Genomic DNA, 22,925 nt, shown 5'->3' with positions numbered 1-22,925 from the left:
TATCATATTCATCACATTTCTCTCTACAATTAGATATTCATTATATTCATCACAATCATGGCAAAATATGTCATCAACCATGTTATTATCTTAATGAATGCTGAAAATTGAGATTTCTTGTTTGATGGTATCTATCATGATTTTGTGTCTGAGAGTTAACTAGTGGAGGGTAAAATGTTCACCTCTTTATATATTACGAGATGTTCTTAGCTCGACATTTATATACACAATGCTTAACACAATAAACTTTTGCCACTCATATGTTTGATTATGAGAAAATATGACATAAAATGGAAGGATAAATAAGAACTATTTTGGGGATTGTGCCATTCTAATTGAAGACTTCTAAATATTAAAAAAAAAATGTTTTAGTAAACATCAACTATAAAATGACTTAGCACCAAAAGTTCTTGCAAAATGACAAGGAAATAAATATTTCAATGGAAAATAAGGAAGTATATACTCTGAATATTTTTTTTGGTAATTGTATGAATAATCTGTGTTGATAATATGGGCAACTTTGATGATATGGATAACAAATATAGAGCTAATGACCAATATGTGAGTCCTAACTCTTTGGTTTTGCTAGGTATAGATATGTCATATATTATGAAGCTGCAAAACTCACCTGTGTATGTCAAGTCTGGACTCTTTCCCTCCTAAATGAGTAGCCCCATTTGTTTCTTACTCATTAGATCCATTTTGATAAGTGTCAATTTTAGCATTTAGCTCATGGGGATGTTTCTGATATCTAAGTTAGAAAAGGGAAATGTTGAAAGTGAAATGGAAGAAAAGAAAGGTATTTCTTGATCTATAACTGTGACCGAATTCTCTAATTTGATTGACCTCCCCATCTTTTATAGCCCGATTGTTGAATCATTCTTCTTGCTTTTGGTGAGGTATTTTCCCTTATAAGTCCCTCTTTATGTATGTATATCTCTAAGGACACAACCAAGCATTTAAAAATACTCGGGGATTGATTAATAAGTCCCTCTTTATTTAGGCATGGGATGGCGGTCAAAGATTCCGGGGGTAGTTATATTTTGAGCAGTTTTGTGGCATGATGTTATGAGTCTCAAGGTCACTAAATTTTAGCAACGGACCTTGGGCTGTAAGTCATAATGATTGAACATTGCTAATGAGTTATTGTAGGAATTGGGAATAATATTTCAGTTTCTTATGTAACAGAAAATTATCTAATTATATAAGCATGGCATGCCATAGTGCCTATACTTCAAAGCCTAGACTTTAGTATAATCAATTCATTCAGTTATTAAATCACTAACATATGTCCTACTTAATTAAGTCCCCACAAATTAATTAAATGGACAGCCTTGTGATGGCTAGCTAATGGTTTGCCTTTAGTGGTTGGTGAACAATCATGCAAATTCTATTTTGATTTTCAAGTATTATCATTAGCATTATTTAGTTAGTGGACCAACTCTATTAAATAATGATGGCTATTAGAGAACCACTAGATGAGCTTGAAGTTTTTTTTTTTCTCTTTTTCTTTCTCTCCTTAATTATTATTAAGAAAAACATAACTATTTGTTTCTATTTGTTTTTCTGAGTATCACATTGCTTGAAATAATTTATCTTGAAAATGATTAGATTTTTTTTTTAAAAAAAAAGAAGGAAAAGGAATGAGTGAATGTATATTAGCCGATTCAAGAAGGATTGAGATTGCAATTATATTTGAAACAGAAATATTAAAAACAAATGAAAATAAAATTGTATGGATATGCATGCATGTGTTTCTCAAAATAATCATATTTTTATGCCACAACTAATGAGTACCTTCTTTCACCTTTAGAGTATCAATAATTCTTCTTTTTATTAATCATATGTTGAATATTATTGCATTTGATTAACTATTATGGTGATGTTATTGAAAATTTTTTGGCTAAAAAAATGAAAATAAATATAGACGAAAAGTTTAATGATAAAAAATGCACTTCCAGCTCTAATAAATAATCTATGACCACTCAAAATTTTGAAAGAATAGAATTTATGTTTTTGTATTATATATATATATATATATATTCATCTATTTTATAATAATTATTTAAATTAACGAATAAAATTTAGTATTTAATTAATTATATAATACATAGTGAGTGGAGATGGATTGTGTAGCAGTATCACCTTTTCTTGAAACACAAGTTCTCTCTATTACATTATCCTACGAGTTGCTTGGATTGGGGACCGACAGGCATTTATTCTTTTTTAATAAATTAAAAGCTTTTGATTGTTTTTTATATATTAATTTGATTTATCTTCTACGAAGGAGAAACTGTTAAGAAAAAATAATAATAAAATGGGATTTTGGTTTTTTTTTTCCTCAAAAGATCGTAGTTAAACCTCCCAAAAATGAGCTTTTGTTAAAGAAAATTTTCATTTAGTCCTCGTATAAATAAACAAAATAATTTTCCAAATTCTAAAGACTTGCATCATGAGATGTTGTTGGTTATCACTTGCTTTCGGTACCAAACAAACATCTTTAGTTACAAATCCTTGTCCTCTTTTTCTAGCTAGCTACCAAAAACCTATAATAATAAAGATAGTGATTATGATAAATGTTAGTGCAACCGCACTATTTATTGGCATGATTTGACACCTAGACCAAGTGACGTGGCAACCAAGGTGACAAAGCATAATTGATGATGTGGCAAGCATAGTGACATGGCAAGGAGACTTGGAGTGCAAGGCAAATATCTTGAAGATCATGGTGGAGATATTTTTAGTAAGTCTACAACATGTGACCAAATATCTTGAAGATCATGGTGAAGCTATCTTAAAGATCTTGGTGGAGTTATTTTTGGCAATGCACTACATTTGAAGACAAGATCATATCAAGACCATATTTAGATGATTTGATTGAAGACTAAATATGGTGGAGCTTAATTAAGGAAAGATCTATTCATGGTGTGAATGAAGATTAATTGAAGATATGATTTGAAGAATCCTTGATGAGAATCATTGAAGTCTATTAACGGCAAGATTTGAGGACCAAACTTGGGTGAATTGAAGATCAAGTTTGGAGAATCTTTGAAGACCAAATTTAGGTGGATTGAAGACTAAGTTTGGCAAGTTTCATGAAGACGCACAAGGGGACGTCGCGCCCTTGCGAGGGGACTGCGTGATGAGGAGGCGAGGAGATAGGCTAGTTGCCTGCGATCGAGATCGGGAGATTTGGGTCGCATCGACTCGGACTAAGCATGACCGGGAGGTTGATGGGTCTTGAGGTCGTCCGCAACGTAACCAGAACTCTATCAAGTCGTGATCAGGGGCCATGTTGCAGACTTATGTTACAACAGGGAGTTGCAATGACTAATTTCAGGAGGTTTTTTAAATTAGTAGCCGCGGAGATTCTAAAAGAGGTATGTGCTATATTTGGGACGTTGAGGCATCTATATAAGCTACCTTGCTCGTAGATTGTAGGTGTGACTCTTGAGTGACTCTTTGAGGAGAGTGTGAGCACCAAACAATCTAGAGAGGGTAGTGATCTTTATTATTGAGAGTGTGAGTGACAAGTGTTTGTACTCATCTATTTTTTTACCTCTTTTTAGTGGATTGTTTATCTCCGGGCTTGGCCCCCCAGACGTAGGCGAGTGGGCCTTGAACCCGGGTTATCAACGTTGTGTGTCTCCTTGTGTTTGTTTGTGTGCTTTTTCTTTATTGGTTTGTGTGAGACTTCTATGAGTGCTTAAGTGCTACTTAATACCCACAAACCACACCGGAGGAACTAACAATAAAAATTTGTAATAGTGCTAATAATCATCTTAATAATAATAATAGCAGTAATATGATAATAATGATATAGCTATAGCACTAACAAAAGAATACTATATATTATTATCAATAGTAATTGTTAGTTCCGAATAGCTAGATATGTGATAATTTTTCGCTCAACCTCATAAGTAATGAACTCACACACAATCAATTATGCAAGAGAAAGAAGACACACAATTGGTTATCTAGTCCAGCACAAATTTGCCTACATTTAAGGGACCAAGTTCGGAGAAAACAATCAACTAAAAGAGGAAAAGAAAGAAGAGTTACAATAGCCACTCTCTCTCACTCATAACAAAGAATGACTCTCTCTAGATTGCCCGATGTCTACTCTTCTCAACCCACACACTAGGGTTTTTCACAGTGGTTCATCCTAAAGTTTAAAGTAGGGTATGTTTTATGGACATCCTTACATCCCAACAAAGCTTCTTTTTTTAGATTTTTCGCGGCTTCCTAACTTGGACACCTTCCAAAATTAGATGTTACAACTCCAGTTGCAACCAAGCTTATAACGCGGCCCAACTACTGATCCTAATTGAGTTCCATCTCCTGTTGCAACACGACTTGCGATAGCTCCAACCCTCCCAGTTGCTCTAGTTCGCGTCGATGTAGTCCACTCCTCCTGAGCTCCTGCTACCAGCAACTAGCCTTCTTCCTCACGTCATACTAGTAGGTCCCTCTCCTGAGGGTCTCACACCCACCTATGCACGAATCCATCTCACCAAAGATGGTCTCCAAAGATCTCCTCGATCTTCTTTCCAAACTTGGTCCAAGTTTGGTCTTCACAAAACTTTAAACTTGATCTTCATTCACCCAAGTTTGGCCTTCAATATATTGTTACTAAAGTTGATCTCCTCTCATCAAAGTTTAGATCTTCAATATCTTCTAAGCATGATCTTCCTTCATCCAACCTTGGGTCTTCAATCTTCTATCAAATCTCGCTATAGATGTCTTGTGTCCTTGAATAGATTATGTCTTCAAATAACTCCGCCCATAATTAACTTTGCATCTTTCCTTTAAATTGCTTTGCTAATTATAGTCTTGGGAATTATGTTGGCTTGCCTTTGTCTTTTTTAATTTGTGTCTTTAAATAGCTTCACACAAAACTAAGCTTCTATGCAATCCTTGGTCTCCAAGAGAAGAGTTTACCAAAGATAGATTTTATCATCTTAGATCTTACCGAAGATAGATTAAATCATATATAAGATAAACTTGCTATTCAAAATAGATTATTTCACCTTGATGTTATTTCCAAAAATAGTCTTCCTAATAGATTTTTTCCATATGGTTCGATCATTGAGATAAATTCTCCAAATATAAGCTCCTAACATGATCTTTTGGCCTTTATGTCTTTATTTTCACTTCTTGCTATATCATCATATGCTTTTGTCATTTCATCATCATTATCACATTGTTTGTCAAGACATTTCATTTTCCATATCACCATTGCCTATGCCACGTCATATTCTTGCTTGTCATACAATGCCAACTTAGACTTTCAGCCATAACAGTAATCATAATAACTAGTTTAATTAAGTTCATTTATCACTTGGGAAAATTTTCAGCCCTGTTCATAGAAAGGATTGTGTTTGTTTGATGGGTTAGGGAAGCTATTAATGTCCTTTGCCATTTTGTAGACCATTTTGTAGGCCATGAGGACATTATGTCTATAGTAATTAATGGTTGTAGTAAATCAAATTTGATGGCTGTAGTAAATCAAATTTGGGTTCTATTTAAGAGTAACAGCACCCCATATTTTGTCAAAAGCATTACTAGTTATTTTTCGGAATCCCAGCTCATATCCCTCATTTCACATAAAATTAACCAACACACTAATGATGCAGCTAAATTTCAATTATTAGAAAGAAGAAAAGTATATGCACTTTTTCTTTTTTTCTTTGCACAATGAATTAAGCACGCAATCATCCTACATTTGCTCGAATTGTTTTATCACCGCATTTAAAAAAAAAATTATTTAATTTTTTTTAAAAAATAGTGACAAGCTCATGTCTCTATGTCGCATGAGTGTGAGATATGACATCATCCATGAATTAATTCCTCTAACGAGGATTTAAACCCTCACAACTTTACATATCATACAAAAAATTTATTTTTGGTACTGTTAACCACTTGAACTAAGTGGCATATTGTCTATTCTAATAATCAATCAAATAAACAACAAAACAGCTCTGTCTTTCCCATCATTTTAAAAAAAAATAATTTCTTTGCTAATGACCTTCGGGTCTATTGGTACACGAGTCGCCGATAGAGCTCTCACCGAGTGGTGAGAGTTCGATTCTCGATCGAGGCACATTTCGGGAGTTGTGAATAGTGGTTGCATGACGAGTGGTTCAGTGCCCACGTGAGCGCGCTCGTCCCCACTTGTTCCACCATGCTCGCGACGTCCCCCGGCTCTCAGTGGGTTCGCCCCGCTCCTCTTCCCAAAAAAAAAAAAAATTCTTTATTTATTTTTTTTAAATAATTTTTTTTTAGCAAATAGAGGAATAAACATCTTGACCTCTCCAACATGACAAAAGGACACCATGCTCACTCAATGTTCTAATAATTAAGTTAGATAATAAATATAATTTCCTCACATAATTAATCAGTTAAAAATGGGAAAAAATAACGTATGTCATATATTATTTATTCTTTCCTGCCTGTGACATATATATATAATATTTCTTATCAAATTTAACCTCCATTCATCCATTATTTGCTCTCCTCTCCCTCCACTTTAAACAAAAAGTCCAACATAAATAGTCGGCATGTTATAGTGTTAAATCTAGAAATTCTTCTCCATTCCCACTCTATTTCAAACAAAACATAATAAAATGGACCCATTATCATCACCTTGCTGTACTCCATCAACAACTAGTTAGCTAGCCCCACTCTCTCCTTCATTTTCTTCTATATATATATATACCAGTTCCACCAAATTAAGAATCTCTATCTTTTCTTCCTTTTTTGTCCCTTAGTTTAAAATTTAGAGATGAATTTCTCTATCTTCTTCTTCCTCATAATCTCATTCATTGTCTTCTCCTCCACCACTGCTTGTGATAGATGTGTCCATAAATCAAAGGTGTCTTATTTCCCTTCTTCCTCATCACTTTCAGGTTATTGATCATCACATGACATCATTCATTCATGGATTCATTCATTTCATTCATTTAGTATTAATTCATCAACATATATGTTTGGCATGCATGTATAGCTGGAGCATGTGGATATGGTTCCATGGCCATGAGCTTCAATGGAGGATATGTGGCTGCTAGCAACCCTTCCCTCTATAGACATGGTGTTGGATGTGGAGCATGTTTTCAGGTGATCAGCTTTTCCTTTATTTTTTTTTTTAATTTTTAAATTTTTTGATTTTTTTTCTTATTTTCTAAAACACAACAAAAACATGTTTAGTTTATTGTAATTCATTATTTGGATTTTCAAAATTAGAGTTAAAACAAATTTTTTTGTAAGTATTTCATAGTAGAATAATACTTAGAATTAATACCAAATATTTGGTTCTCTATTTTTTTTTATTGTTATGGAGATTGCATTTAATTCTTTCTAAAAGTACAAGAAATTTGACCTATCCACTGCTATAAATAATAAAATAAAATAAAATAATAATTGTATTTTTCAATGCAATAGATTGTTAGACAAAACAAAAAATTATTCGAACTTTTCGACATCAGAACTAATCAATTCAAAGCCAAATTATTTTCAATTATATTCACTCAACTTTCTATAATAAAGTGTAAACTCTATTTATTAAAAGTGTAAATTTTTGTCCCGGCCCCTTCATTTTTTCAGCCGGGTTTTTGGATTTGGGCGGATAGCCGGCCCTTTGACAAATCTACTTACTATGTTATTCTTTTTAGGTGTATACTAACGATCATAACAAAGTCATTATGGTGGCAGATTAGGTGCAAGAACAAGATGTGCAGCACTAGTGGTGTTAAAGTCATCCTGACAGACATGAGCAAAAGCAACACCACATCATTTGTGCTAGCTAAACCTGCATTTGAAGCTCTGGCGAAACCTGGGATGGCATCAGAGATGAAAAATTTTAGCATTTTGGATGTGGCATATAAAAGGTAAATATTGTTATTTTAATGCACATATTAGTTTCCATTTGCTTAAGAGAATTACTAATTAATTAATTGTGATCATGAAGAATACCTTGTGCGTACAAGAGAAACTTATCAGTTATAGTAGAAGAGAGCAGTGAAAAACCAAGCAATCTGGTCATCAAGTTCCTCTTCCAAGGTGGTCAAACTGACATTGTTGCTGTTGATGTAGCTCAGGTTACAACACTTTGCCCATTTACAATAATACATATGATACTCTTTCATAGTTTAATAAAAAAAAGAAAAGAAAAATAAATAAATAATTTAGAGAATATTTACATAGTTTATATTCTCTGTTTTTGATTTTGATGTAAAGGTTGGATCTTCTGACTGGCGATACATGACTCAAAGTTACAACGGCCCGGTCTGGAACACTAACCGAGCACCGGCCGGACCACTGCAAATGCGAATGGTTGTGACCGGCGGGTACGACGGCAAATGGATTTGGGCTGATAAACAGGTCATACCTATTGAATGGAAGATAGGTTCGGTATATGATTTGGGTGTACAAATCAGTGATATAGCTCAAGAGGGATGTTCACCTTGTGATACAGATGAGTGGAAATAATTAATTAATGATAATGTCTAACCATAATTATATATAAATATATATATATTGATTTAAAAAATTGGGTTATATATACTTTATATATAATGTGATATGGAAGTGCCACCTACTGGTTTTTGATTGCATTTTGTTGACCTTCCAACCCCATAATAAGTGGCTTTAATTTGCATCATTCAAGTAGTTTTCGTTAAGCATAACAAATCTTTTATCATAAAATACTTTAAGAAATTATGTTTATATACTCGTCTAGAAAATGGATAGTTGTTATTATAATTATGTAAACAAGACTATATTTATTTAAATATTTTTATAAATCATTGTTAATTGTTTATATTTCTTTTTACCAAAAATTAACAAAATTTGCACTGTATTCCTTTTTATTTTTTATTTTTTACTTTTTATCCATCTTGGAAATTATAAAAATAAATATTTTTATAATATTTTCTAAATTAAATTTTATTAGGGAGATATACGAAACAATTGAAATAGTCTTCTCAAAGTGTATATTTCACGTATTTGCTTGGAACATGGGGAATTATCATAAGCTATCGGTGGTTACCCTCATAAAAACAAAAACCGGTTTTCATGCTTTTAAACTTTAACAGGTGTGAATGCAAATCGTTTTAAGAAAAAAAATTATTTTAAAATAATTTTTGTTCTACAATATCAAAGCAATATATTTTTTTTAATTTTATTCATTTTCAATTTTCTAAATTTTATAAATAAAAAGAGTAATATTTATAATCTAAAAAATATATGGTTTCAAGAGGCATAGTTTAGTAATTTGGTTGATTTTTATATTAAATTTTAAAAAATTTAATGCTATCACTAAATTTTGTGCAACATCACAACATGTATTTTAGAATGAAGGGAGTAATATAGCACAGTTCATCAAATTTTTTTTTAAAAATATAATATTAGGACTAAAGTTAAATATTAGATTTAAAAAAACAAATTATAAAATTAAAACCAACAAAACAAAGGTAAGTAATAAAAATAATAGTAAAAAAGGATCAGACTTTTACACGTATGAATGCATTAGTTAAAGAAAAGTAGGCATTGTACCAAAATGCGCATTTTGGTAAATAATACAAAAGCATTTTAATTTTTTTAAATTATGTTAAAAAAAAAACCCATTTTTCATAGGATTCAATTATTTAAATAAATGTATTTGATAAGTAATATTTTGAATAAATAATAATATTAAGAGCTAAATATCAATGATAAAAAAAATAAAATTTTAATCTTATGATATTCATTTTCATTAGTGTAAATTAAATTGAAGTTTGGACAATTCTATATAAAAATCAATAAAAATATATTGCCTCATTTGGTTCCCGGGATGAAGATGGGAATGGGGGAAAAAGGCTAAGGATGTTGGAGATAGAAACGAAAGTAATGTTTGGTTGGAAAGAATACAAATGAGAATGGAAAAAATTAAGAGAAAGATGTGATAAAATTATTTTTGTACCTTTTTAATATTTTATTAAATAATACACTTTAATTATTTTTATATAAAAATTTATCAAATTAAGAACGGATAAAATTTCTAAATTCATTCTAAATATTATCCATTTGAAATATTTATTATTTGAGATATTTATAATTAAAATTTAATCCTTCTAATATACAAATAATTATCAAATTAAGAAAGGATAAAATTTCTAAATTCATTGTAAATATTATAAATTTGAAATGTTTATTATTTGAGATATTTATAATTAAAATTTTAAATAAGTTAACCTATTTTTATATTTGAAAATATTTAATGGCGATGGTAAATTGATCAACAATTTACTTGTGAAATTTCTGCAAATTATAACTCTAATGAGGAAGGAAAAGAAAAGATTGGAATAGACAATTCTCACTATAATTATGTGGAGTGGATTCAAATTAAAACTGCAAGAAAGGGACTTTTGAGATTTAATCAAATACATTTCGGGCATTTAACTATAAGGAAACATCAAAGGAATCTAGTATTGCATGTATCAAGCAAGCATAATCATGTATGAAAAACCAGAGAATGAAACATAAGTTACACAACCCAACACAATAATCTTCCTTCTTGAATACCAAAACTTGCATAGCTAAATCCAAATAGGAAAAAAAAGAAACAGTTAAAGAAAATACTGATATGGTGCATTTACCAACAATGTTTTACCAACATTTCTATAGAAGTTCAGTTATGAAAAACAAACAAAAACATAACACATTGCATATAGTTTGTAAAGCACCCAACCTTGACATTAAACCTGACTACTATGCATGGTTCACATACTGGGCGGTGTATATCCCAACCTTGCCAGAAGTACATGAAAAAATGGTACTTCATGCTACTAGGTGACTCGATAAATGTTTTCAATTCAACATGTTTCGGTAAAACTTGCAAGATAAACAGTACTTCATGAATGTAGAGGCCTTCAACTAAAGGAAGAATTTAATTTAGTAATTTTTTCCTAACTTCATGCTCTTCATGATGAGCTTCTTTGATAGCAGCTGCTTAACCCATGGATCTAAATCCTGGTTCAACCATTTCTACAAAGTCACGAAAAATTTCAGTCAATGTGTCCATAGAGGGGTCCCTTTGGACATTTTTTCTCTTTCGGTGTTTTGAGGTGCAACTTCTCTCTGATGCTATAGGTGATGGAGATGCAACAGGTTCTTGCGTAAGTCATAAAAAACTCATCATTTAGTAATTGAGAGAAACCTATGTCCTCGTCTAAACTAATTTTTTTTGCACATATTACTCTGCATCATCTCCAATGTCACCTCATGCAGTGCCCTATGCTTTATCCTTTCTGAATACTGGAGTGAGGTCATTAAAAAAAGGAAAGGATTTTCTATAGAGACAAGTTGCTTCTTTATGGTTCTACATTTCATTAGAAAAGAAAGTTAGTAATACAAATTACATGTATCCCTAAAAAAATGCGCTTTTACCATATATAGTAATGCATACCTTAACATATTCGTTGTATGCGCTTTTCATAGTTCCAAACAAAAACACTAATTTGTAAGATGTTTGTAATTGCAATAGTCTGTTTTCTCAATAGCTTCACTTGAGACTCAATATTGGGTGAGGCTTTTATCATGCTTTGTGGAAGCTTTTTCTATATCATCCTCTCTAATTGAATAAGGTACCCCTTGCGAAATCCATTCTCAACTTGCCACATAAGATTTTTTTTTTATAGCTCTAATAAGGCATCAATGAGTGTCTAATCTTCATTAGTTGTCTAATAGTGTTTGGTTTTTCCCCTACGTCCTGCTTGTTAATCTGAATCCATACATAATAAAAATAGAAGCACCAATAATAATCAGACAATCTATTGTATTATTGTCACACAAGACTTAAATTCACATAACTTTGATTATAGAAAATAAACACATTCTATAAATATATCTCTAACTTTATATAACATGTGCTGCTAAAAGAAAGTCAATGATGTTTGAATGTGTAGTTAGAGAAATCATGAGTGATGAATCATTGCATACATTAACAATAATATATGTTGTTTTCTTTTAATGGCAAAAAGGTTGTTTGCTTACATTAATCAAATGCAAACATGAAATATTTTTTTAAATGATGATATAACTACAATAAAACATAGTAATCAATTATCAACAACTTTCTCATTAATGGTAGTTGCTGCAGTTATATTTAAAGGTATTTAAAATTAAATTAAAGCAATCAAGGTTCATGCAACTTCATACAAATACTTAATTTGTGTAGAGTTTGATTACATAATAAATTTCAAAATACATGCTTCCAACATCAACACCGAAATGATTGTTTATAGAAAATAAGCCTTGATTATGAAAAAAAGTGTACATGCGATAAGTGTTATATTATACATATCCTATTGATTATCTTTTGCACTTAAGTGGTCTTCAAAAGTGTTTTTATGGATAATATGGTACTTAGTTTGTTCCATTTATACTCACAGGTCATGACAAGGACAACAGGAGCCGCAAACATCAAACAGTGAACTACACCTGCAAGGTACACATTCGTGTACTTGCCCGTGTATCCTTCAGAGCATTAGCAGGCTGAGCATCTAGAATAATACACGGACCATGCATATGGCTATATACATGACCGGGCATGCCCTAACCCAAAGTTCTACTAAGAAATCACTTTAAGAAGTGGCAGAGAAATTAAGATGAGCACTAAAAAAGACCAAAATTCTGAAAAAGAGAAGGCAGTTGAAGTGGAAGAGAAGACTAGCAAGAACAAAGTGGTGGAGAAACCTATTATGAGGGAATACCAGCCAAAAATTTCATACCCTTCCCAACTTAGGAAAGGAGAAATGGATGATTAATTCAAGAGGTTTTGGAGTTATTTAGGCAATTGCATATCAATTCAAGTGCTTTAGCCAACTTGGGTGTAAGCATCAATGTCATGCCTTATAAGATCTTATTGGGATTAGGGGAACCAACTTCAACCAAGATGATGATCCAATTAGTGGAACGGTCAATTTGTCACACTAATGGTGTGGTCGAAGATATGTTAGTAAAGATGGACAGGTTCATCTTCTTGGTTGACTTTGTGATCTGTGATGTTGATGAAGATGTGGAAATACCTTTGATTTTGGGCAGTCCATTTCTTGCAACATCCAAGGCATTAATATATGAATGATGGTCAAAGAGTGTTGTGAGTTGGTGATGAAAAAGGTGTATTCAAGCTCCATCAAGCAATGAGGCACTCATCTGTGAAGATGATACTTGGTTTTCAATTGATGCTACTGATGTTGTAATTTTCTGAATGCATGTAGAAAATTCTAGAGGAGGAACCATTGGGCACGAAAAAGATACAGCTCAAAATTTGGAGATGATGGCGGTCTTTGAGAAGGTGCCATTACTGTACCCTATAATGTGGAAAGAAACAACGAAGAGCCACAAGAATTTAAGAGCAAGTACAATTAATGGCAAGGAGAACAACAACAAAATAGGTCATTTGCAGCCTTTTTTTTAATATTTAGTGGCATTTTAAAACTCCGGTAAATATTGGAATGGCATTTTCAAAAATGTTTGGGAAAACAGCGGTGAAGATGGTGTTGGCAATGTTCCATTAATTGGCATTAATTTGCAAACGACACCAAATTAGCGACATTTTCAAATGAACACTACTATGTTAGCGGCATTTTTGTGACCTTGAGCGTTTTTTTTTTAAAAAGTAATTAAATTTAAAAAGGGTTTTTAAAAAAATAAGGGTAATTTAACCTGATTTTTTTTTATAAAAAAAGTAAATCTGCTTCTCTAATTTTTATTATAATTTTTTCCCCTTTTTTAGATTTTTTTATTTTTTTTTTATTTTTATTATTTTCTCTTTTCTCTTCTTTTCTAGTTCCTTCTCCTCCTCCTCCTCCTCCTCGTTGTTGTTCTTCTTCTTCTTCTTCTTCTTCTTCTTCTTCTTCTTCTTCTTCTTCTTCATTATTATTATTATTATTATTATTATTATTATTATTATTATTATTATTATTATTATTATCATCGTCATCATCTTATTTTTTTTTATAAAAAAGAAAATATGCTTCTCTAGTTTTTATTATAATTTTTTCACTTTTTTAGATTTCCTCCTCCTCCTCCTCCGGCTCCTCCTCCTTCTTCTTCTTCTCCTTATTATTATTATTATTATTATTATTATTATTATTATTATTATTATTATTATTATTATTATTATTATTATTATTATCGTCATCATCATCACCATCATATTCATCTTTCATCATGCATTTACTTCTTCTCCTTTTTCCACTTTCTTTCTCTTTTCATTTTCTTCCAATTAAAGAGATATTTATAGAAAATAAAAAAATGATAGTACTTAGCAGTGTTTTTTAAGAAAAATGCTGCTAAATGTAAATTATAAAATAAATGGCGCCAAATTTAAAATTTTAAAATAGATGGTGCTAATTTTGGATCTTCTAATTTCGTGGCATTTTTGTGCACAAACGGCGGTAAATTTAATTTTTAAATTTTAAATTTAAAAATATTTATAGTTTCGCGGCGATTTCAAGGATAAATGTGGTGAAAATTAAATTTTATATATTTTAAATTTTAAAAAAATTATAATTTAGGGCATTTGTTGCAAACCGCCACAAAAGTTTAATTTTATGAATTTTAAAATTAAAAAGTATCTATAGGTTGGAGGCATTTTGGAAAAACGTTGCTAAATATAAATTTTATGAATTTTATATTTAAAAATATCAATAATTTCACGCTGTTTTACTTGAAAATACAGCTAAATTTCAATAATTTGGCTGCATTTATTGAAAAACGCTGTGAAAGTATAATTTTGTGAATTTTAAAATAAAAAAGCATCTATCGTTTTGTGTCCTTTTTTGAAAAATGCTGCTAAGTATAAATTTTAAGAATTTAAAATTTAAAAATATCATGAATTTCATGGCATTTTACTTGTAAACGATGCTAAATTTCAGTACTTTGCCGTTGTTTGTTGAAAATGCTGCTTAATTGTGATTTAAGCATCTTTTAGGGGGAAAATGCCACAAAAACCCTAAATGTAGTGGTGTTTTATAAAAACTCTGAAAACTAAACGAGGCTAAAGACCCATTATGGTGTAGTCAGTTAAGTGCATTAAATTCTGGCAAGAATTACTTCCCTTATGAGATCTTTTTAATTCCTAAATCTGTTTCTTATTTGGGGTATGAAACTAGTCATGAGGGTAAGGAAGTGCTCTATCTTAATAAGTCCCCTTGAGTTTTGCAAGTATGCCAATCCAGTGATGTAAAACAAGCATTTCTTGGGGGTAACCCAAGTTTCTTTCTTTAGTTTTCATAGTTTAGTTTGTTTTTCTGAGTTTTGAATAAACCATGATTGAATAGTTTCTTGTTGCAATTTTCAAGCAATTAGGTCCTTGTTTATAGCACGATGTTGTCCAAAATGCCTTATCTTAGTTGTGTTTTGACATTTGAGCAAATTTAGATTGAATTGAGTTATGGAAACAAGGCATTTATAGTTTGGGAGCAGTACATGCATTGTATCTGGCCGCGTGATAAGTGCTTGTGCGATAAGAATGCGAAGTGTTCTTTCTTTATAATGAGCATTACTTTTATCAGGTTTAAGCGCTAATATATGTGTTTTTGTGTTCTTTTGCTCATGTAGGGTTGCGAAGCTAAATATTGAGAAAAGAAGCCAATGTAGATCGTGAATGCACTATTTGATGAAATCTTGGGAAGGAACAAACGCGAAGACATAAGTCGGGCTCAAGATACGAGAATGTGTGCCAACCTCCAGGTATTCAAGTGAGTACAATGATGTGGAGGGACACAGAGGCAGTCACATTCGAGTATCCCGATTTGTGCATGGATAGCAAGATCTTCACCAATGAGGCCATTTATTGAAGAAACGACGCAATCTACGGCATAAACGTGTGCCCGTTTATGTTACCTTGATGAAAAACATGGATTCGGGAGTGTTTCTGGCTGGTGGAAAATGAGATTTCTAGAGAAACCACACGGGCGTGTGGAAATTCCCCATGCCTATGTGGATGCCCGATTCCAGCCCTTTTAAAGCCGCGATTCAGCCCAATTTGAGCATTTTTTTTCCATCTCTTCTCCAACTTTTGAGAGGCTTGCGGCTAAGGTTTAGAGAGGTATTGGCAAGGCTTTTAGGGAGGTTCTATGGCTTCAACACTGCGCTACGCTTGGAAGAAGGTTATTGGGGGAGCTTTCGTCGGCATCGATCCGGCGAGGTGTGCCCTAGGCTAGACAAGGGGACCTTTGGAGAAGAAGAGGCTACCCCATAAGACAATCAACATGAATACCGAGGGGGTTTCTCTATGGATTACTTGTTTTTACATTCGATTTCATTATTGATTGTAACTAGCTCCATGGAGAGCTAAACCCCTAGTGGGTACTTGGATTTGTGAACCCTAGGATGTATTTGTTTTATTAATCTTCTATTATGTTTTCCTTAATTGATGTTTTTAATTGAGTTTCAATCTTGAATGCTTGTTGCATGATTTCTCCCTTAGAGTGACACTAGGGTTGAGAGTCTACATTGGTAATCTTTGTGAGTGAGTGACACACCATAAGGGTTAGACATTGTAAGATTAGAGAGGATCGAGAGGGTGAGTCGAGAGACAACGGAGCGTCCCTTTTTCCCTCCGATGTGATTTATCCTACCTCCATATTCTAGGAGTTCTTTGCGGTCATAGTAGAGTGAACAGGCTAAGGGATGACCTCTGCTAGGGCTTAGTTGTACAGGCAACGGAGTGAAGCGTTGAAGTGACTTTAGCACCTAGGGCTTAATTTTGACTAGGGGTCTTTCGCCTGGACCAAAGGGTTATATCTATACATTGGAATATGGTTTATCACTTGGAATCCCTAGAGTGTCTTGCAACTCTACACAGTGTGAGGTATTGAGATAAATTGATTTCTCCGCTGGGATATAGTGTAGAGTTAGTCACGGTTGACTTTAGGTTTGGGACTATGTGTTTAAGGATTTCCACGACTCATTAAACGTCAATTACGAGATATAATAGTTGATTTTGTATTTGAAGCAATTGTCCTAGGTGGAACAATATCCGAGTACCACACTTCTATCGATTGCCTTACCTCTCATCTATTTGTGCTTCTCTCTTTCTTGTTTCTTTTATTCTTGCTTTATTTACATGTTATCAACAAAATCATTATTCCGTCTTCGCTTGGTTAAGTAGAAAATTAAGTATTTTTATTCTCTACTCCCTATAGATATGATACCCCACTCACCTGGGAATTTATTACTTCGACAAACTCATGCACTTGCGGGACACACGCAAGGGGCGTTGTCACGTGTAACTCTATATCTTTGTCTTGATTGCATAGATTTTTCAAAATAGAAATTTACACAGGCACGGAGAAAGATAAAAGGTCATGTATATCTCTGGATGAGCATCACATTCACTTGTTCTACACAAAAAAATAAATACATGGGTAGGTGAAGAGACACACTGCAGTGTATATGGCCATGTAACTCTCGGGTCGAGTTGCTGCTTTAGCACTCTATCTTGTGAGGAAGTACACAGGCATGGGGCGAGATACACCCTTGTGTTCTTGTGAGCCCCACCCCTTAATTAAATCCTAACCATTGATATTAATTTTAATCCTAGCCATTGATATTATTTTTTTTAATCCTAGCCGTTGATTGTGTTTTCAGTTTCAAAACCCTAGGCACCTCTTCACCTCCTTCTAATTTAGATCACTGTTAGGAAAAGAGAAAGACCTAGTCTCATCCTTCTCTCCCTGTTTGTGGATGGTGTCGGCGGCGAGGATGGGAGAAGGGTCTCGTCATCCATGGTTGATTTAGTATTATTGTTAAAGTAAGCATCCTCTTCCTTGAATCTTTCACCAAAATGTAGAATCGTTATTTTTGTTTTCTAGATCTTGATCTGTTAATGATGGATGTGAGTGTTGGACGGGTTAGGTTAGCTTCTTGTTTGAGGAGTTTGGGATTAATTTGATAGGTTTCAGATTTCATTTTTATAATGGTAGAAACCCCTCTTCAATTTTAGGGGTTTTAAAGATAGAATTTGGAGGAGAGTAAAATGTGAAACTTGTAGAGTTCGAAGTTGGCTAAATACCTGCCAAATTTCAAAATTTTGGCAGTTGTATCCTGTAAGATATAGCCTTTAAATATACATGCCTCGAGTAGGATTTCTATGCAAGCCTTTATGAGTTTTTGATTTATTTTATCATTTTTTAGTCTAAATTAGACATTGATTTATGTATGAAATTGTAGATTTTTGATGTTAACTAAGTACCTGCAAAATTTCAGATTTATACATCTTTAGTTTGTGAGATATAACCCTATCAGTATAATTGTCTCGGATGATATTTCTGTGCATAATTTGAAGATTTATGAGCATTTTTGATGATCATGGAGTTTGAATTGGGTAATGTAAAAAAATAGAAAAATTGTTTATTATTAAGTTATCTAATTGTAAGTTAAATTTCATTGTTTTTGAAGTTGTATATTGAGAGATATGCATGTTTGATAGGGATGCTTCTGAATTAAAAGTTTGTAGAAATAGTTGTAGATTCAATTGAATGGTATAGATTTTGTAGTATTCTAAACAATGTAAATTTTGGATATGTCATAGTTATAGGTGTATAATCTTCTCGTTATCTTGAATTTTGTGATTTGGAAAAGCATAGAAAAAGTTATGCTAGATTCAGTTATCAATGGTACGAGTCCTACTTGAATCATGCTTTTGTTAATCATTTTATATATATTTCTATTCTAGTGAGTTCTTTTGTTGATATTCAGAATGTTTGATAGTTCAAGTAGGGATAATTGATCATTCTAGTTAGGTGGTTAAGAATCCAGTGTTATGTACGTTCGTCTGCCATTGTTGAAAGCTTTAGAAGTTAGGTTACCTTATCACTTCTTTTAATTTTCTTGCTTGTATTAAATAGGCTTTTTATATCCTTGGAAATCATTCTCTAATATAGGGGTTTCTGAGGACACTTGTTCAATTTGGGATTTGGAGTTTTGGGCATTAATTAGGTAAGTTTCCCACATATAAATCCTATTATACGTATATACTCTAGTTTTTTGAAGATCTGGAATTTTTGTGAAAAGTAATGATTTTTTTTATTTATATTTTGATTGATTGATTTATTATTATTTTCAGAATTATTCTAAATTATTATAAATTTTGAGTTAATGATATTTTATTTTGGATTATAATTATCTGAAAGGTTTAAATATTTATTTAAATTCAGATTATTTAAGTTCCAAATTTCAGATATTTTATTTAATTTCTGATTAAAATAAATAGTTTATTTTGATATGATAAAATGGGATAACAGTACTGTTAAAAATTTTTCCTGGCAACTCGCATTTTGCCCAATTTGAATTTTGATAGTTTATTGTTTTGTAAACATGAAGTATTTTGGCATGCAAACTAGGGGTTAAACTTTGATCGTGTCGACATGTATTCTGATATAGAAACTATTGTTTTCCACCGCTTTCCGTTAGTGAAGAATAACGACCTCTGATAAGTCTGGCTCGTGTCACCGAGAGTAAAAATATGACCTCTGATAATTCTTGCTTGGGTCACTGAGAGTAAATATATGAATTCTGTTATTTTGTTTTGGCAATAATTGTTTGGGGGACCTATATGCTCAGTTTTTGACATCTGTGTTTATTTGAACTAAATTTGATTTCTGATTTTTGATTTTGATAAATTATCACTTTTGTAAATGATCCCTATATTTTTTAGTGGGTACTTACTGGGCTTTTAAGCTCATAAATGCTGTTGATATCTCTTTTTAGATCAGGAGTAGATTTGAGTTGTGTATAGCTTAGGGAGGATAGTTTGGTAATCACCAATTAATTAGCTTGTAATATGTCCCATTTATTATGGGCATTTGAATAAGTTTGTATTGTTTTTGCAAACAACATATTGTGTTTCTTTGTTCTGTATTGGATCAAGTTTTGAGGCCTTGTATGTCTACTCAGTTTTAGCCTAGTAGGTGTACGACTGTTTGTCAGTGTCCCAGGTCAATTGAGCTGGGTTCAGGGTGTGACAGTTCTTTTGCCCTTGTACTTTGAGAAGAGTGATAAGTGTTTGTGTGTTAAGAATGCGAAGTATTCTTTCCTTACGATGAGCATTACTTTTATCAAGTTTAAGCGCTAATACATGTGTATTTGTGTTCTTTGCGCATGTAGGGTTATGAAGCTAAGTATTAAGAAAAGAAGCCAAAACTAGATCGTGAACGCACTATTTGGTGGAATCTTGGAAGGAACAAACACGAAGACACATGTGAGGCTCTAAGATAGGTGAATGTGTGCCAACCTCCATGTATTCAAGTTATTACAATGAGTTGGAGGGCCACAAAGGCAGTCACATTTGCGTATCATGACTTGTGCATTGATATTAAGATCTTCACCAATGAGGCCTTTGATTGAAGAAGAGTTGCGATCTATGGCATAAACGTGTGCCTGTTTATGTTGTTTCAATGAAAAATGTGGAATTGGGAGTGTTTTGGCAGAGTATTGTAGCAAGTTACTGTAGCAAATCACTATTTTGACGACCCTTTTCACCCTTCTCTCCAACTTTTCTCTATCTTTGGGAGGCCGTCAGCTAGGGTTTTGAGAGACTTTTGCAAGTCTTTGGAGTGGTTCCACGGATTTAACACCGCGCTCCACTTGGAAGAAGGTTATTGGGGGAGCTTTCGACATGAATACTCCACAAGACCATCGACATGAATACTGAGGGGGTTTTTCAATGGATTACTTGTTTTTACATTCGATTTCATTGTTGATTGTAACTAGCTCCATGGAGAGCTAAAACCCTAGTGGGTACTTGGATTTGTGAACCCTAGGATGTATTTGTTTTATTAATTTTTTATTATGTTTTCCTTAATTGATGTTTTTAATTGAGTTTCAATCTTGAATGCTTGTTGCATGATTTCTCCCTTAGAGTGACACTAGGGTTGAGAGTCTACATTAGTAATCTTTGTGAGTGAGTGACACACGCGTCCCCTTTTCCGTCCGATGTGATTTATCGTACCTCCACGTTCCAAGAGTTCTTTGCGGTCATAGTGGAGTGAATGGGCTAAGGGATGACCTCCGCTGGGGCTTAGTTGCATAGGCAATGGAGTGAAGCGTTGAAGTGACTTTAGTACTTACGGCTTAATTGCGACTAGGTATCTTTCGCCTAGACCAAAGGGTTAGATCTATACATTGGAATAGGGTTTATCACTTGGAATCCCTAGAGTGTCTTACAACTCTACACAGTGTGAGGTGTTGAGATTGATCGATTTCTCCCCCGCGACATAGTGTAGAGTTGATTACGGTTGACCTTATGTTTGAGACTGTGTGTTTAAGGATTTCCACGACTCATTAAGCGTCAATTAGGAGATATAATAGTTGATTTTGCATTTGAAGCAATTGTCCTAGGTGGAACAATATCCGAGTACCCCACTTCTATCGATTGCCTTACGTCTCATCTATTTGTGCTTCTCTCATTCTTGTTTCTTTTATTCTGGCTTTCATTATGTTTTATTAAAAAAATCATTATTCCGTCTTTGCTTAGTTAGATAGCAATCTTGGTATTTTTATTCACTACTCTCTGTGGATACGATACCCACTCACCTGGGATTTATTACTTTGACAAACCCCTGCACTTGCGGGTCACACGCAAGGGGCATTGTCAAAGAGAAAGGGACTTTCCCCTTCACCTTCTTCTTCACTCACCCATGTTTCTTTTACAAGCTCACCATATGATTGCTATCTAGCTCTTCCCCATTCCCTTTTATACTCTTCCCCATTTTTTGGTAGATCTTCTTTGCAGGCTTGGGTGTTTGTCCTTTGTAATCGTCCACATCTCTTAATCTCGAACCCTAGCTCACTTCTTTTCTATCTATGAGTTTTACAAATTGATCTCACATTCTCTATGGTTATTTTTCCATTTTTTAGATAGAACTGATGAGTGCATTTCATATCATATTTTATCTACCTCTAAATTATATTTTTACTTGTCTTTTAGCATTCTTTATTTATATTCGATGCTAGTCTTGGTATATTTTGTTTGTCATGAAGAATCTAGGGCTCAAAGAAATAGGAGTGAAATTGAAAGAAAAATTAGTAAAAGAAGATCATTTTCTAAGTGTTTAAGCCAAGCACTTCCTAAGCACGGTTGTGCTTCTTTACTGTGCTTATTGCTAATTTCAGGATAGCTGAACAACAAATCAAGCACGGGTGTGCTCTAGGGTAATCATGAGTCAAGCATGGGCGTGCTTCCTCCCTGTACATTTCTTTGGATTTTTGAAGTTCTCTCCATTCAGCTGAAGCATAAGTTCTTTGCCTCTTTCATGGGCGTGCTTTGGTTGAGCATAGGTAAAACATGACTGTGCTCTCCCAGTGCATTCCTCTGCCTGGACACTTAGCCGATTATCTCCAAAGACCCAAGAAGAGCATGACTTAAGCACACCCATGATTAGGCTGTGTTGAGCTCAAAAAGTTCCTTTAGGTGGCTAGATCTAGGTTTTTCAAGGAAGAGCTTGACGAGGGTTTTCAGCCCTACTTTTAGACTATCACAAGAGGTCAAGACCAAACTTCACCACACCTTCTTAGGAGACCAAGATAGAGTTGGAGGCACCTTTGAGGAGTGAAGCTAGCCAATTGAAGGAGTTCTTTGAATCCAATTGAGAAGATTTTGCAAAGAAAAAGGGAGTTATGATTTCTTAATATTTTGTACCTTTTCACTTTCTCATTTGTATGAACCCATGAAGGGCTAATCGTTCCACTGTACCCCGGGTTATGAACCTTGTTGCTTAGTGTATTTTGACTTACTTGCATATAATGATTGTGGATTTTTAATGTGTTCTTATGTTAAATCTTGTGTTGTATAACTTGATGTACTTAAATTACATCGTTTAAGTTGTGAAACTTGACGGGTGTCAATTGTTGTAGTTGTAATTACCTTGTGTGATTGC

The 22,925-nt window shown here is 33.2% G+C and overlaps 1 protein-coding gene across 1 annotated transcript; it reads left to right on the top strand.

Annotated features, from left to right (window-relative positions):
• The first annotated feature begins 6,674 nt into the window (after positions 1 to 6,674).
• LOC120275864 (expansin-like A2) lies at positions 6,675 to 8,612 on the top strand. Its single transcript, XM_039282586.1, has 5 exons — positions 6,675 to 6,908; positions 7,007 to 7,116; positions 7,711 to 7,886; positions 7,967 to 8,096; positions 8,236 to 8,612. The coding sequence occupies exons 1-5, from the start codon at positions 6,785 to 6,787 to the stop codon at positions 8,485 to 8,487; spliced, it is 792 nt and encodes a 263-aa protein (XP_039138520.1). The 5' UTR covers positions 6,675 to 6,784; the 3' UTR covers positions 8,488 to 8,612.
• The last annotated feature ends 14,313 nt before the right edge of the window (positions 8,613 to 22,925 follow it).

The sequence above is a fragment of the Dioscorea cayenensis genome, chromosome 14, assembly GCF_009730915.1.
Source record: "Dioscorea cayenensis subsp. rotundata cultivar TDr96_F1 chromosome 14, TDr96_F1_v2_PseudoChromosome.rev07_lg8_w22 25.fasta, whole genome shotgun sequence".
Taxonomy (NCBI): Eukaryota; Viridiplantae; Streptophyta; class Magnoliopsida; order Dioscoreales; family Dioscoreaceae; genus Dioscorea; species Dioscorea cayenensis.
This window is presented reverse-complemented; position numbering and strand designations above follow the sequence as displayed.

Coding starts and splice junctions, on each gene's coding strand:
- LOC120275864 (XM_039282586.1), top strand. CDS start 6,785: ATGAATTTCTCTATCTTCTTCTTCCTCATAATCTCATTCATTGTCTTC. Junction 7,117..7,710: donor GATGTGGAGCATGTTTTCAG/GTGATCAGCTTT, acceptor TTATGGTGGCAG/ATTAGGTGCAAGAACAAGAT. Junction 7,887..7,966: donor TTGGATGTGGCATATAAAAG/GTAAATATTGTT, acceptor GTGATCATGAAG/AATACCTTGTGCGTACAAGA.